The 15,371-nt window shown below is 33.5% G+C and overlaps 1 protein-coding gene across 2 annotated transcripts in view; it reads right to left on the reverse strand.

The window, feature by feature from the left end:
• Window positions 1-15,371, reverse strand: part of ZC2HC1A (zinc finger C2HC-type containing 1A) — a 54,793-nt gene that overhangs the window by 20,523 nt on the left and 18,899 nt on the right. For both annotated transcript variants that reach the window (XM_051969999.1, XM_051970000.1), the window contains exons 5-7: window positions 12,489-12,637; window positions 8,821-8,920; window positions 7,382-7,481 (exon numbers count right to left, since the gene is read on the reverse strand). In XM_051969999.1, coding sequence (XP_051825959.1) covers window positions 7,382-7,481; window positions 8,821-8,920; window positions 12,489-12,637 — 349 coding nt within the window. The remainder of the gene's footprint in view (window positions 1-7,381; window positions 7,482-8,820; window positions 8,921-12,488; window positions 12,638-15,371) is intronic.

Below are 15,371 nucleotides of genomic sequence, written 5' to 3' on the forward strand. Positions count from 1 at the left end.
CACATAGCTGTTCTCAATAAATTTTAGTCAATTAGCACAAATGATCAACATCTCTGGACCCAAAAGAAATGGCAAATATGACTACTGAGGTTCTTGTCAGTGAAACTGAAAAATTATGGAAAACAAGAGAGATATCACAAGACTGAAGAAATTCAAATGCTACTCTGAAGATTTGCGGAAGAAAAAATAGAGAACATGAAAACCATAGACCAACAAGCTTAGCTCCAATTTCTGGGAAAATTCTAGAACAGATCATTAAAGATCTGTTTGGCTAACACTGAGAAAAAGGAAGCAGTGATTACAAAATGCCAATGCTACTTCATCAAAAACAGATCTCGCACAAGGCAAAACATTTATATAGTAACAATAAAACCATAAAAAAAATTGAAAGCCTTAAGAACTCTGATCAATGTAATTAACAACCATGATCCTAGATGAATGATGCCAGTCACCTCTTGTCAGGGAATTAATGGACTCAAGATGCAGAATGAGACATTTTTAAGACATAGTCAATGCCATAATTTTATGTTTGACTATGTATATATTTATTTTTTAAAGTTTTGTTTTTCTTTTTCTCTTTTTCCTTGGTGGGAGAGGGATGATGGGGAAAGAAAGAGGAAAATCGAATTTTGTTTATTGGAAAAAAATTAATTTAAGAAAAAGGACAGATTATGCCAGATTTTACTTCATTTCCCTTTTTGGAAAGATTATTAAATCAGAAAATGAGGAGAATAAAATAAAGAACATAGTTTACTTAGATTTCAGCAGAGCTTTGACTAAAGTATAGCTCATACTATTCTTTCATAGTAGAAAGATAGATACAAGTTACATACATTAGAAAGGAAACATTTATTGAGTACCTACTATGTGCAGGCATTGTGCTAAGCATTTTGCAAATATCATATTATTTAATTCTCACAATAACCCTGGGAAAAGGTGTTATTTTTACCCCCTTTTTACAGTTGAGGACAAAGTAATCAGCAGGATCACACATTTACTGAGAGTGTGAAGCCAGCTACAATTCTAGGCCCAGCATCTAGCAACCCCAATATCTAGCTACTTGATTGGATGATGTGAAAGAACAATTATTATTAGTTCAACATCAATGTAAAAATTCTTCAGGGCAACATTACAAAGATTTCTTCTTGGTCTCTCCAACATATGATATTGCTGATTATTTAATCCTCCTGGATATTCTCTACTCTCAGATTCTCCTGAGACTATTCTCTCCTAGTCATCCTATCTCTGGCCATGCTTTCTCAGCCTCTTTTTTCTGGTTCTTCATGTCATGTTCACCAAATGTGGATATTAGGAAAACTGAAATACATTGTTGGTGGAATTGATCCAACCATTCTGGAGAGCAATTTGGAACTACGTTTAAAGGGCAGAATCTATATCCCAAAAAGATCATAAAAAAGAGAAAAGGACCTGTCATGTTCTTGTTCTTCTTTAAAATAATATTGTAGGATGATGGTTCTCTCTGGGTGAGAGGGTAGGTTTCTCAGGGGAGGTTTTCTTGGAGGCAGCCTTAGTATCAGTTCAGATCAATAATTACCCCAAATACCGCCAGCTGGTAAAAATACAAATGTTTATTTTCTCCTTCCAAAATAGCCCGGTTAGTTGAGGCCTCTCTCTCTGCTTGGTTCCAAGAGCTCCCTCCAAATGTCTCCAAATCTGAAGGTTTTGTCCTTCAGCCTCTGCCTCTGCCTCTGCTTTCTTCAGCCTCCAGCCAGCACAAAGATGGAATGAATCTCTTGTCTCCTTTATTTGGGGCTCAGCTAGCTTTCTGGAGTCTTTCAGACCAGCTTGGTCTCAGTGGGGGAGGTGCAGGAGCCCAGACACCAAAGAGGTCTGCTTGTGCCTCTGAGAGAGCCTTCTCAATCTTCCACTGAACTCTCGACTTGTAGCTTCTTCCTCTGAAAACTCTTCTTCCGCCACCAGCCAGCCAAGTGGAAAATATTCCATGAATCACTTTACTGGTGTATGACTCTTCTGAGAGAATGGGATTATGGGTTTTTCTCCAAAAGTGCTCTCTGGCCCTAAGAGCTTTAAGGGAGGTGTGAATTCAGACATCTCATACTAAACCCTGAAATCTCCCAAACGTGTGAACTCCAATGAGTAAAGGTGTGAACACAAGCATTGTATCAATTAGTTCTACTTAGTACCTTGTTTCAGGTTCTGGTCCAAAACACTGTCATGTAAGATCAGATCAATAATCTATCAACTCTAATGAGTTAGCAGTTTGTAAAGATTCCAACAAGGACCCACATGTACAAAAATGTTTGCAGCAGCCCTTTTTGTAATGGCAAGGAACTGGAAACTGATAAGATGCCCATCAATTGGGAAATGGCTGAATAAGTTATGGTATATGAAAGTAATGTTATTATACATTTCATTATTTGATAAAAACTGCTGGGATAACTGGAAATTAGTATGGCAGAAATTAGGCAAGGACCCACACTTAACACCACATACCAAGATAAGATCAAAATGGGTCCATGACCTAGGCATAAAGAACGAGATTATAAATACATTAGAGGAATATAGGATAGTTTATCTCTCAGACTTGTGGAGGAGAAAGAAATTTGTGACCAAAGATGAACAAGAGACCATTACCGATCACAAAATAGAAAATTTTGATTATATCAAATTAAAAAGCCTTTGTACAAACAGAACGAATGCAAATAAGATTAGTAGGGAAGCAACAAACTGGGAAAACATCTTTACGATTAAAGGTTCTGATAAAGGTCTCATTTCCAAAATATATAGAGAACTGACTCAAATTTATAAAAAATCAAGCCATTCTCCAATTGATAAATGGTCAAAGGATATGAACAGACAATTTTCAGATGAAGAAATTGAAACTATTACCACTCACATGAAAGAGTGTTCCAAATCACTACTGATCAGAGAAATGCAAATTAAGACAACTCTGAGATATCACCACACACCTGTCAGATTGGCTAAGATGACAGGAAAAAATAATGATGAATGTTGGAGGGGATGCGGGAAAACGGGGACACTGATGCATTGTTGGTGGAGTTGTGAACGAATCCAGCCATTCTGGAGAGCAATCTGAAATTATGCCCAAAAAGTTATCAAACTGTGCATACCCTTTGATCCAGCAGTGTTTCTATTGGGCTTATACCCCAAAGAGATACTAAAAAAGGGAAAGGGACCGGTATGTGCCAAAATGTTTGTAGCAGCCCTGTTTGTAGTGGCTAGAAACTGGAAAATGAATGGATGCCCATCAATTGGAGAATGGCTGGGTAAATTGTGGTATATGAATGTTATGGAATATTATTGCTCTGTAAGGAATGACCAGCAGGATGAATACAGAGAGGCTTGGAGAGACCTACATGGACTGATGCTAAGTGAGATGAGCAGAACCAGGAGATCATTATACACTTCAACAACGATATTGTATGAGGATGTATTCTGATGGAAGTGGATTTCTCTGACAAAGAGACTTAACTGAGTTTCATTGGATAAATGATGGACAGAAACAGCTACACCCAAAGAAGGAATACTGGGAAATGAATGTGAACTATTTGATTTTTGATTTTCTTCCCGAATTATTTTTACCTTCTGAATCCAATTCTCCCTCTGCAGCGGGAGAACTGTTCGGTTCTGCAAATATGTATTGTATCTAGGATATGCTGCAACATATTTAACATATATAGGACTGCTTGCCATCTTGGGGGGGGGAGGGAGGGAGGGAAAAAAACGAAACATAAGTGATTGTAAGGGATAATGATGTGTAAAAATTATCCTGGCATGGATTCTGTCAATACAAAGTTATTATTAAATTAAATTAAATTTAAAAAAAAAGAAAGTAATGTTGTTATTCTCTAAGAAACGACCAGCAAGATGATTTCAGAAAGGCCTGAAGAGACAACTAATGCTGAGTGAAGTGAGTAGAACCAAAAGAACATTGTACACACTAAAAAACAAGATTATGATCAACTATGATGGACATGGCTTTTTTTTAACAATGAGATGATTCAGGCCAATTCCAATATATTTGTGGTGGAGAGAGACATCTGCATCCAGAAAGAGAACTATGGGGACTGAAAGTGGATCACAATTTAGTATTTTCACGTTTTTGTTGCTGTTGCTGTGGTTTGCTTGCTTTTTTTTTTTTCTCATTTTTTTCCTTTTTGAACTGATTTTTCTTGTGCAATAGATAAATGTGAAAATATGTTTAGAAAAATTGCACATGTTTAACCTATGTTGGATTGTTTCTTGTATAGGGGAGGGTATGGGGGCAAGGAGGGAGAACATTTTGAAACACAAGGTTTGCAAGAGTGAATGTTGAAAATTATCTTTACATGTATTTTGAAAATAAAAAGCTATCATTAAAAGAAATTACCAGTTACTCAACTATTTCTAGTCCTCCTCTAAAACCTACATCATGTATTTGCATTCTGGACATATTTTGAAATGTCAAAAATACAAATAAGTGATAAAAATGCAAATAGGTGATGATAAGGCCCTAATCACTGTTTCTCATTCTCCACTTAGCTACCTAAATGATTTTTCTAAAATTTAGGTCTGATCATATCACATAACCCCCAATCTTCCCTAAGCTCTCCTACCAATAAGTTCCAGTGGCTCATTACCTCCAAGATGAAGTACAAATTTCTTTATCATTCAAATAACTTTATATCCTAGCCTCTTCCTTTTAAGTCTTCTCTCATTTTATTCTTTTCTACTGCACATTTATATAACAATAACACTGCCTACAAAAATTCCTCCAATGATGTAATATATTCCCTCTCTTATCTCTGTGCTTTTGCAGTAGTAATTCCCCATGTTCTAGAATATTCTACATCCTCACTTGTGCCTTTTGGCTTCTCTGACTTCCTTTGAAACTCAGCTTCTTTTTGAAGCTTATCTACAAGTCAGTATCTTTACGGCATATTGAACATTAACTTTCATGTCAGTTTTAAAAAAAAAACTTATTTGTTTAAAGTCTGATACAGAGAAGTTAAATTGTTCAAAATTGGTAATGTACAAAATCAATTATTTACATCTCTGTTAAGATAATGCATTAGGTGAATCCAATTTTCCTATCGGATTTTATCTGTAACCATTTAAAAAATTCTTTGATCATATATTAGCTATAAAATGCACTTCCTTAGAAGGACTGTATTCTGATGTAATGTTATGAATTATCAAGTAGCATTTTATATAAGTTTTCAACATTAGTTGATCTACAGAGTAATATTTTTAATACTGTGTTGTGAAAACACAAAGGAAATTACATATATAATTTTTTTCTTACAACTAAAATTAGGGATTTTTATTTTAACAGAGATGTGGAAAATTGATTTAAGTAAAATATTATTCATTTTGTTTGAAAAAGAAATGTGATTCTTAGGAAACAGTTTTACAAATTGTATTCAATTCAATTACCTAATTCAAATGTTGGCAATATTTCTCAGCTTAAAAACAAGGTTAAGTTCAGTTTACTTGAAAACTCTACATTTAAACCTACTTTAAGGATCCCCTAAGACAAATCATCATTTTCTGGAATCAGGAAAATATTTTCCACTGGGTTTTTCTCACTGTACTGCATTTCACAGACCCTTCAAACACCAACTACACATCTACCTATAGCTAATTCACAACCTCCAAGAGCAAAGATGATGAGTTTGTCAGTGACAAGTACTCCCATGAGTCTCCAAAGACATCAAATTACTTCAGTAGGGTTGGTCACTAAAATAAACTCTATATATGTCAGTCTTTAAACATTCACATGTTACTTTTCTACTTCTTTTTTAAAAATTAGTTCAATCGCTATCCAGATAATATTTTTTAGTAACTTAAGTCTAGAAAAAGTTATAAATTCAATAACTGGATGTTCAAATTTCCTATAGTTAACCCACAAATAATTATAGCAATGGCTCTATTGTAAAACTATTTAGGCCAGATTTTTAGTCCTTTTCCTATTAACAATCTGGGAATCCCAATCAATAAGAAATTATAACACTAAGTATATAATTGTAACCCACACCCAACTTAGCAGAACAAAATGAGGCAAAAGAAAAATCTGATTATTATTATTATTATTCCATTCATCTCTTACTATATAATTCATATGCAAAGTAATCAGTAATTGATCAGTAACCTATAAAATAGCACTTAAAATCTTTAGTGGCTTCATTTTAAAATATTTGGTAGTACAAATATCTAGATATTCATAAATAACTCCAAAATCTGTTTACAGCTGGTGGTTTGGTATTCTGAATACCTTCCTCTCCAAAACAAATGTTATAAATGGTGGCTTGGTTCTCAGCCAAGTCATCATCATCATCATCATCAACACCATAAATAATATTTTTAAAATATCTAATATATTCCAGGCACTACTCTAAGCACTTTACAAATAATAAGTATTTCATTGATGCTTACAACCACCATGGAAGACAATTACTATTATTATCCTCATTTTATACTGAGGAAACAGACAACAGAAGTTTAGGTGACACAGCAAGTAAGTATCTGAGACCAGACTTGAAATCAAGCCTTCCTGACTCCAGACTCAATGCTCTAACCACTATACTACTTAACTGCCCTAACAAAAGCTTATTAAATCTATAATGGAACTGAAACATAGTCTGAAAAGAACTATTTCATCAATACCTAAACATGCACTAGTTTACTTAATGGGAAAAAAACATTCAAATGTCGAATTACATGCAACAAAACCAAGATAGAGAAAGTAAGCTATAGACAGACCACAAAGCACCAATAATTTCCCGATTAATTACATAAGCATAAGAGATACTAATGCTCTACATTTGAAAAAAATGTACTTCACTGGATCTATTAACTCCACAGCTGTCTTGAAATAGGATATAAAAAGGCAATCCCCCTCTTTTGTCACTTATATTTTAAGAAAATTTAGAAATTAAACTGACATGTTGATCAACTTAATGAATGTCAGGCTCAAATGTGATAATGCATATAAAAGGCTTTACAAACCTTAAAAGAGGATCATCACATTTTTTGTACAAGTCATAGGTAGGAATATTCATTTGAAAGCACCATATAACAATCTCTTAATTTTTGAGCTGTGAAAAAGGCCACAAGAACAGATTATATTTAAAATTGTTGGGGTTAAAAAAAAAAGCAAGAGCAAAAAGTATTTGCTTTCCTAAGCTACAGTTATGAATGAAACTTCCATAATATTAACTTCATTTTCATTTAAAATAAATACAATGAAAGAAAAACTTTAAAAAACAAACACATCGTTTATCTAAACCCCAATGCCAATAAGGGTTCTTATCAACTAAAATTGTATAAACCCAAAATTTTAAACAAAACAATTTGAATGTCACAGCAATGAGATGAATTATTCTGAATATAAACTTACCCTGCATATGGAGCTGTTACTCCTTTATGAGAGGGAGATAAGTTCTGAAGTTTGCTTCCGAAAGAGCCACTGACAGAAGACCCTTTACTTGAAGGTGCAGCTTTCAATAAAAAGAATGGACATTAGTATTTACCAGAATTGTATGACAAACTGTTTTGCATCTCTTTAAAGACTGTTGTGGTAATAATTTCTAAGGTAAGAATAAAGCATAATTGTAAATTATAGAGAAAATTAGCAACTTCAAGAAACATAGAGAAGTCAAGAAAACAGCTATTCCACAATGTCATAATTTTTGCTCGTTTCTTTGCTCAATTAAAAAGACAGACGTGCTCACAAATATCTAATATTAGATTAAAGAATTAAGCATTATCATATGGCTACGTAATAGTGAAAAAGACTTTTCAAGATAACGAAAAGTACCTTATGTTCTTAGATACAATAGACTTTTACAGGTGGTATCATGATCAAAAGAACAGGAACCACTGGGATTTTGTTGTTTTTGTTGCTCTGGACAAAAAGTAGCCATCAATAACAGCAGTAGGAAGAGCTAAAAAGCATTGTAATAGGGCTCTAAAATATGTAGTCATTGAGGCTAAGTGGTTCTAAAGAACATAAACATATAAGCAATAACAGACTATCTTTCCATAATCCTGACTTATTCTGACCCTGTACTCAAACATGTAAATTCTCATGGTTTGTTTGGATAGGACTCTGGGCTTTGGTGTCAACATTTATTCCTAGGATCCCCAATTAGCAATTCATATCCTCATCAAATTTCTGGTTCCAATTAAGAAACTCCCACTCAGATATGGTATTGCCAAATGTTCCTGAGGATTTCCCTATCACATTTGACTTTGATTAGGGATACTACCTATAAGAATGCACCTTTCTATATCTGGCATTATCTACTCTCAATAAAGCTCATCTATAAAGTATAAAACTTCCCTGCTCAGTCTCCATTCTGAATGTGCATCCCCTCCCCACTGACATATATGACAACATATATGTCTCTCTTCCTCTCAGATGAGTGATTCTGGACATGTGAATGTGTGTGGCCAAATCTTTCTGTACTACCATATAATGAATGTATGCTTTGTTTATTCGCCGCTTGTTGGATCATGTGTTTGTACAAACTTCCTAAGTACTAATTTCCTATAAATCTTTTAACATGAATTTTTGTTCTAAACTAAACCAAAAAGTCAAATATAGCAACATAACTGTGCAAAAATAGCAAAAATAACTATGGTTGAAAAACCTGAAACATAACATTATTGAATGATATTTTACTTATCATAGATATATTATTTTTCTTCAAATCTCAGCATTTTTCAGTCAAACATGTTTTGGTTATTTTACTTTACTATAACATCACACTACCTTCATGTCTTATTCTGGTAACATATATGGAAAATACCTTTTAAATTTATGGTACTTCATACCTATAATAGACTTGCTGACACTACTTGGTTGTGGTAAACGTGAGGATGCTGAAGGCATTGTTGCTGGAGAATTTGTCTTTTTAAGGGTGGGAGGCTTGTACTAAAATAAGGAAAATAAAATAAATTAGAAACTTTTTGTGATAATTGGCCAAAATTCTTCTTGGAAAAATGTTCTCTTTTAATTGCATGTTATTTGGTTAGGTTTTGTATGTGTTTTAAAATACGCAATTTTATATACACATACTGTAAATATTAAACATGCAATTATATATAATTTTAAGAATAATAAATCATTTTAGAATACAGATATCAAGATAAACCCAACAGAAGCAAGCAGTAATAGAATTTTATTATACTTTATCAACCAAAATGTATATCAGCGAACCATCATAAATGACTTTTTTGTTAAATAAAATTCCAAGCTTCCATAAATCATGGATCTCAGAATCCCAAGATCCCATAAATAACCTTGTCCAAAAATGCCGATTTTAGCATTCCTCTCAGTCTAGATTTGTCTGAATTCATAAAGTACAGAAGAGAACATGTCTTCCCATGGATTTCCTCTTAAAAAAGAGATCATATCATCATTATTACTAATTATATCAATAAGATAAGAAAAATTAATTGAAAGAAAATAAGCAATGAGGAAATATAATTATAACCCTTTGCAAATATTATGATTGAACATTTAAAGAATTCTACAAAATCCATTAAAATCCATTAAAAAACTAACCGAATATCTAACAACTTTAGCAAAGTTGCAAGACATAAAATGAATCCAAAAAAATCATCAGCTTTTCTATCTATAATCAACAAAAGTCCATTTAAAATAACTGCAGACATTATAAAACACTTAGGAGTCAATCTGCCAAGGCAAACTGAAGAACTATATGAACACAATACAAATTTCATACAAATAAAGACAAATCTAAACAATTGGAGAAATATTTATTGCTCATGGATAGCTCTAAAGAGGGAAGAATTATTTTACAGAGCTAGGAAAAATAATAACAAAATACATCTGGAAGAACAAAAGATCAAAAATTTCAAAAGAATCAATAAAAAATAAAATAAAGGTAAGTGGTCTAGCTGTACCAAATTTCACATTATATCAAAGTGATAATCATCAAAATAATTTACTTCTGGCTTAGAAATAAAATGTCTTATAATGGTAATACAGTTGGTGTTTCCTACTTTAAAATTATTAAGAGGCAAAGGCATTCTTATATAAACTTTAAAATTCTCCAAGCACTTAGCACAGGGCTCCTATACTTAGCAGATACTTAATATGAATATTTGTTGTATTATATTAGGGAAACATTAGCTTAACTGTGCAAGAAAATCCAATTTTCCATCTCTATCCACATAGATCTTCAATTTATATATACAAACTCTTTGTTTATATGCACCACAAACTGGAGGCAGAAAAAAGGTCAAGATCAAAGGTGTTAGAATCATGACATTTATAGCTGAAAAGAACCTTATAATTAAAATTCAATTAGATACAAAAAATAAGTCAGATAGATATAAAAGTGATAGAACAATAGCAAGGCCAGAAAAAAAAAAAAAAGGCTACTAATGGATCATGTAACAAAACTGACAAAAATTAAGTACTACCTAGTTTCCTCATATATCAATCACCCAGTTCTAAATTATCTAAATATATTTATCTTAAGTAGGTCATTTTTATGTAAATGGAATACTACATTTGTTTTGTCTCTATTTTGGAAGTTCTTCAAATGGCTTCTTTCCCCATAAAAACTCAACCACTTATGTAATTTATTTCTCTGATTGTGAATTTTTACTGAGTGGATTTTTTTCTCTTTTAATCAGGATAACCAGCTAGCATGTCTTCTGATATGAGTAAACTTATGAATCTCCCAAAAGGGTTTTGTGCATAAATACTAGCAGAGATAGATCCCATTATTTTTTTGCTACTTCAACTGAAAGTACATTCAAATATGCCTCAGGATATTTGGATATACATTTTTAATACTGAAAATTGCTTGAAAATTTTCATTATCAATGAAAGTGTTTTTGGAATAAGTGTTTTTAGTAAAAAAAAACAAAAACAAACAACAAATATTTAATTTTAAGACTATGTAGGCATTAAATTTAAATAGGTTTTACACACAATGTAACTAATATAAATATAGCCTAAAATTCAACATTTACATGAATTTTCCATAAGTGATTATCTTATTGTAGTGTTCTCAGATGATCAAAAGATGTAGAGGGAGAAAAGGCCTTAGAGGACACATAGTCCAACAACCTTATAGTAACCTATCAGGAAACTGAGGCCCTGACAAAATTTTGTGCCCAATGTCACACACTTAGTGACACTGAGCCAGGTTTCAAATCTAAATCTCCCAACTCCAAATTCAGTATTGTTTCAACTGCACAAACCCTCTTTGATATCCAAAATCTCTTCCAGCACATTACTACTCACATAGAACAAAAGCAAAGTCAAGAGCATATTCTCTATTAAAGAAGAGCAGAATTTATGGGAAAAGAAAATGTAAGACCAGAGGATCATAGTTCTGAGGATAATGGGCCTCCTAAGCCATGTGGTCTGAACTGCTTATTTCATAGATAAGGCAAATGAGGCCAAAAAAATGAATCTGCTCAAGGTTGAAAAGGTAGTAAGCTTCAGAGGTAGGGTTTGAACCAGGTTCTTAAGAGCCAGTATTTTTTTCATTATACCAAGTACACCGAAGTTAAAAAAAGAAAAAAAAAAAACCGGTAGAGGGGGTGGTAAGTAAAGAAAATTGGCAAGGGAAGGCAATAATTTAGGGAGAATAGGGAAAAGAAGTTGGGTATGACTATTAAGTTATTCAAAAAGAGAAAAAAAGGAAGGTGGGTACACTGTCAATTTAAGAGCTGAACATAGGGAATCAAGTTGTAGAGAGATAAAGATGTAAAAAGGTAAGTAAATAATAGCACATGGAATACTGTTTTCAGTTTGGGGTGCCACATTTTAAAAAGTAAAGAGAGATAAGTCAAAGAACTTTCAGAGGAGAACAACCAGAATGTGAAATATCAATAGAAAAAAAAAAAAAAAAAGGACTCATTCTTAATCCTGGAGACAAGGCTCAAAAGACACTTGATTGTGTGGAAGAGAGTAGATGTATTATTTGATCTCAAAAGACTAAACTAAGAGTAATGAATGGAAGCTGTAAAGAGACCATTTCAGATTTGCTGTCCGGAAAAGCTTCCTACATCTTAGAACTACCTCCAACTACAATGGCTGCTCAAAAGAGAATGAGTTCTTCCTTACCAGATGACCCCTTGTTGGATGTATCATAGTAAAAAGCTTCATCAGCTACATACTTACTTTATTACCATCCCTTTCAACTCTGAAATTATTCTGTGAACATTTCATTTTTTTTATATATCTGTTTCTCTTGATCACTTTTCTCCCTTACAACTCAACACTATCATTTTAAATATATTTTAAATATCAGACCTTTGGAGTTTGAAGAATCCTTAGAAATCCTTAGATCCCAGGCCACTGCTACTTCTCTTAGTTTACAATATCAATCTTTTTTAAATTAATTTAATTTCTAAACACTAGGTAAAATGCTCTCTGGAATATAAACTTACTAGTTTGAATTCTATGAAGTCTTTCCTATCTGTCCCCAGAAATGGTTTAACATATATCATTTTACCTGTGTTCGAGAAGCTGATTTTCCTTTAGTATCAGTAGAAAATTTCCCTTTGTTACTAATACGAGCAGCTTGTTCCTTACAGAAATTAATATGTCTGTCAGCTGCATTTTCATTGAATCTTCTCTGGCAATATGGACACTGAATGTAATCTAAAAGAGATATAAATACAAAAACAGGTAAGCGGTATGTGAAATGAGTCTTAAATCATAGCAAATATACATGTATATATACATACACACACACACACACACACACACACACACACACACACACACACACGTAAAGGTCTGAAACTTAAAAGGTGTGCCTGAATCGGACAACCAAGCACTTAAGGCTAATTATCTATTGGACAATAACTCTATGAGCATATGCTTGGAAAAATGGCCTTTCTCACTATTCTGTGCTGATTTGATCTTTTGATGTATACAGATAATCGTAGGAGAGACTAGAGGGTGGAGTGAGACAAGCCAGAATCACTTGGTTGCAGGACGAAGAGGAGAAAAGTGTGAAGATTCTGAACTCTAGATCCTTGGCAAAATTCCTGGCAGTTTTGTCCATCTCCTTCACTTCTCCCCTTAAAGACCAAGAACTTTTGCTTATCCTGACTCTGGCTGACCCTGAGGCCTCCAGGGAGCTAGCTCGGACTTCACAAATACATATATATATATATATATAACTTCTTCACAGTTTTTTTTTTAGCTAACAAGCCAGAGATGAGCCAATTCTATCTTCATTAAGAAAGACATTGGATCATGTAACTGCTGAATTCTAGCCTTTCCCTACCTCAACCTCACTTCAGATAAGAGGGAAAGGAAATAAAAAATAAATGAAAGAGAAGAAAAAGAATCCTCACTATATGATGGTACTGATAGGTAAAGAAATGAGATTTTTTCTTCTCTATTTGTCTCAAATTCCTTCACTAAAGATGAAAAATTTTGTGGAAAGATTAACTTGGGGAATACAGCTGGTATAGTAATTATATCAAAGTATTATTTTTTTTTGGGGGGGGGAGCCTGAGGCAATTGGGGTTAGGTAACTTGCCCAGGTCACACAGCCAATAAGTTTCTGGACTCAGGTCCTCCTAATTTCAGGGCCAGTGCAATATCCTCTGAGCCATCTGGCTACCCCAAAGTATTAGATTTTTTAAAATAAGAGCCTGAATATGGCACAGCTTAGTACTTCAAGAGGAAAAAATATTTTAAATAAAAAGTTTCCTCAACATCTCAACAAAGAGTTTTTCTCACATTACTTTTCTCCTTCAAAGAATCCAAATGCATATTCTCAAAGTATCCTTCCTCTGCAGAATAGGCCTAGTGTCCCTAATAATGAAAAGACTGCCTTCAATAGGCCTCAAGATGTGACAGTTCTTCCTATGCCTCTGGTGTTGAAAGGATATTAAAAATATTAATAGCCTAGATGTATTTAGCAACTAATAATTTATAAAGTTCTCTATACACATTATTTCATTGAGTCTTATGGCACTTTCACAAAAATGTCAGTACAAGTATTAGCATCATCTATCTCTAGATGAGGAAGCAGATTCAAAGAACTTGCCTGAGGTCACCTTTAATAATAATCAATAGCTTAAGTCAAGATTTGAACCTAAGTGTTTTGACAATTTTAATCACTTCTAAAGCATCAGGGAAGTAAGGAATTAACTTTGTGGAGGTTCAAGAAAAAGAAGAAAAATTAAGTCCTAAACTATCCAAGTCCTCTAGCTACCCACGCTAAGTGGCATTCTCAGAATCACAAATAGCCCATGTGCAAATAAAATTATTTTAAGTAAACATTTACTATGTACCAACTTTACTTATTTTTTTCTCATCTTGTATTTATTTATTCTTAATTCCCTGTCTTAAGGCTCAAATTTGAGAAGCCTAACTGACAATCTGTCTCAGTCTTCCTAATCTTTCAACAGCCCCTTAGATAAATATATAGCATCTACTGGCTTTTAACTAATCTCTGCCATCTGAACTGGAAACACTATTAACATGTCTAATCAGTAAAGCTGTAGTTCCCACCCCCAATAACATAAGACAACTTGTTCACACCACCTACAGTATTGAGTTATGAACTGTTTGGAAAGAAACAAGTCAAGCTATAGCTTTCTACAACCTACCATCCTCAAACTGAGGATGACTCAAACTGAATAAATCAATTTTATTAGGACGCCAGATTTCCTACCAAAGGTAACCAGTCCATCTTTTCCACTGCTGACTTACAGTTCAATAATTAAATGCATACTTCCTTTCAAAAATATATAATGAATTTCAAATCACAGAATCCTTCCTTAATTCTTAGGATCTATAGATTTAGTCAAATAGTACCTAAGAAGCTAAGTGACTGCTAAGCCTAAATCATAATAATAAAGGCTAACATTTATATAGCAGATTAAGGGTTGGAAAAATAGGCACATATCTACTTTGACCTCCAACTTTGTGAGAAAACAACTTCAAATATTATCCTCATGTTATAGATGATAAACTGAAGTTCAAAAAGCTTCTCAAGGGATTTAACCAATTTAACAAACCTAATTTCAAAGGTGGAATTCAGAGCCCAGTGTATCCTGGCTCCACATCCAATACTTTTTCCATATCAGATTACCTTTCTGGTTATTGATCACAATCACGACGTCTCTGCATATCCTTATAGATCAGAGGATGACTATCAACTTTCACAATGGATAACACGCTTAGAAACTGAAACAACAGTTTCAACAACAACAACAACTTCTAATAACGTAAGGCCTGGTAGCCTTTTGAGTGAAGCTTCCTAATTTTATGAAGATCATAAATCAAGTCTTTCAGGAGTCATGGGTCCAAAAGGCACAAGGGGCAACATTTCCCCTGTTCTGAAAAGAAAACTACCAGTAATAGGTGATAG

Source organism: Antechinus flavipes, chromosome 1 (assembly GCF_016432865.1).
Source record: "Antechinus flavipes isolate AdamAnt ecotype Samford, QLD, Australia chromosome 1, AdamAnt_v2, whole genome shotgun sequence".
Lineage (NCBI taxonomy): Eukaryota > Metazoa > Chordata > Mammalia > Dasyuromorphia > Dasyuridae > Antechinus > Antechinus flavipes.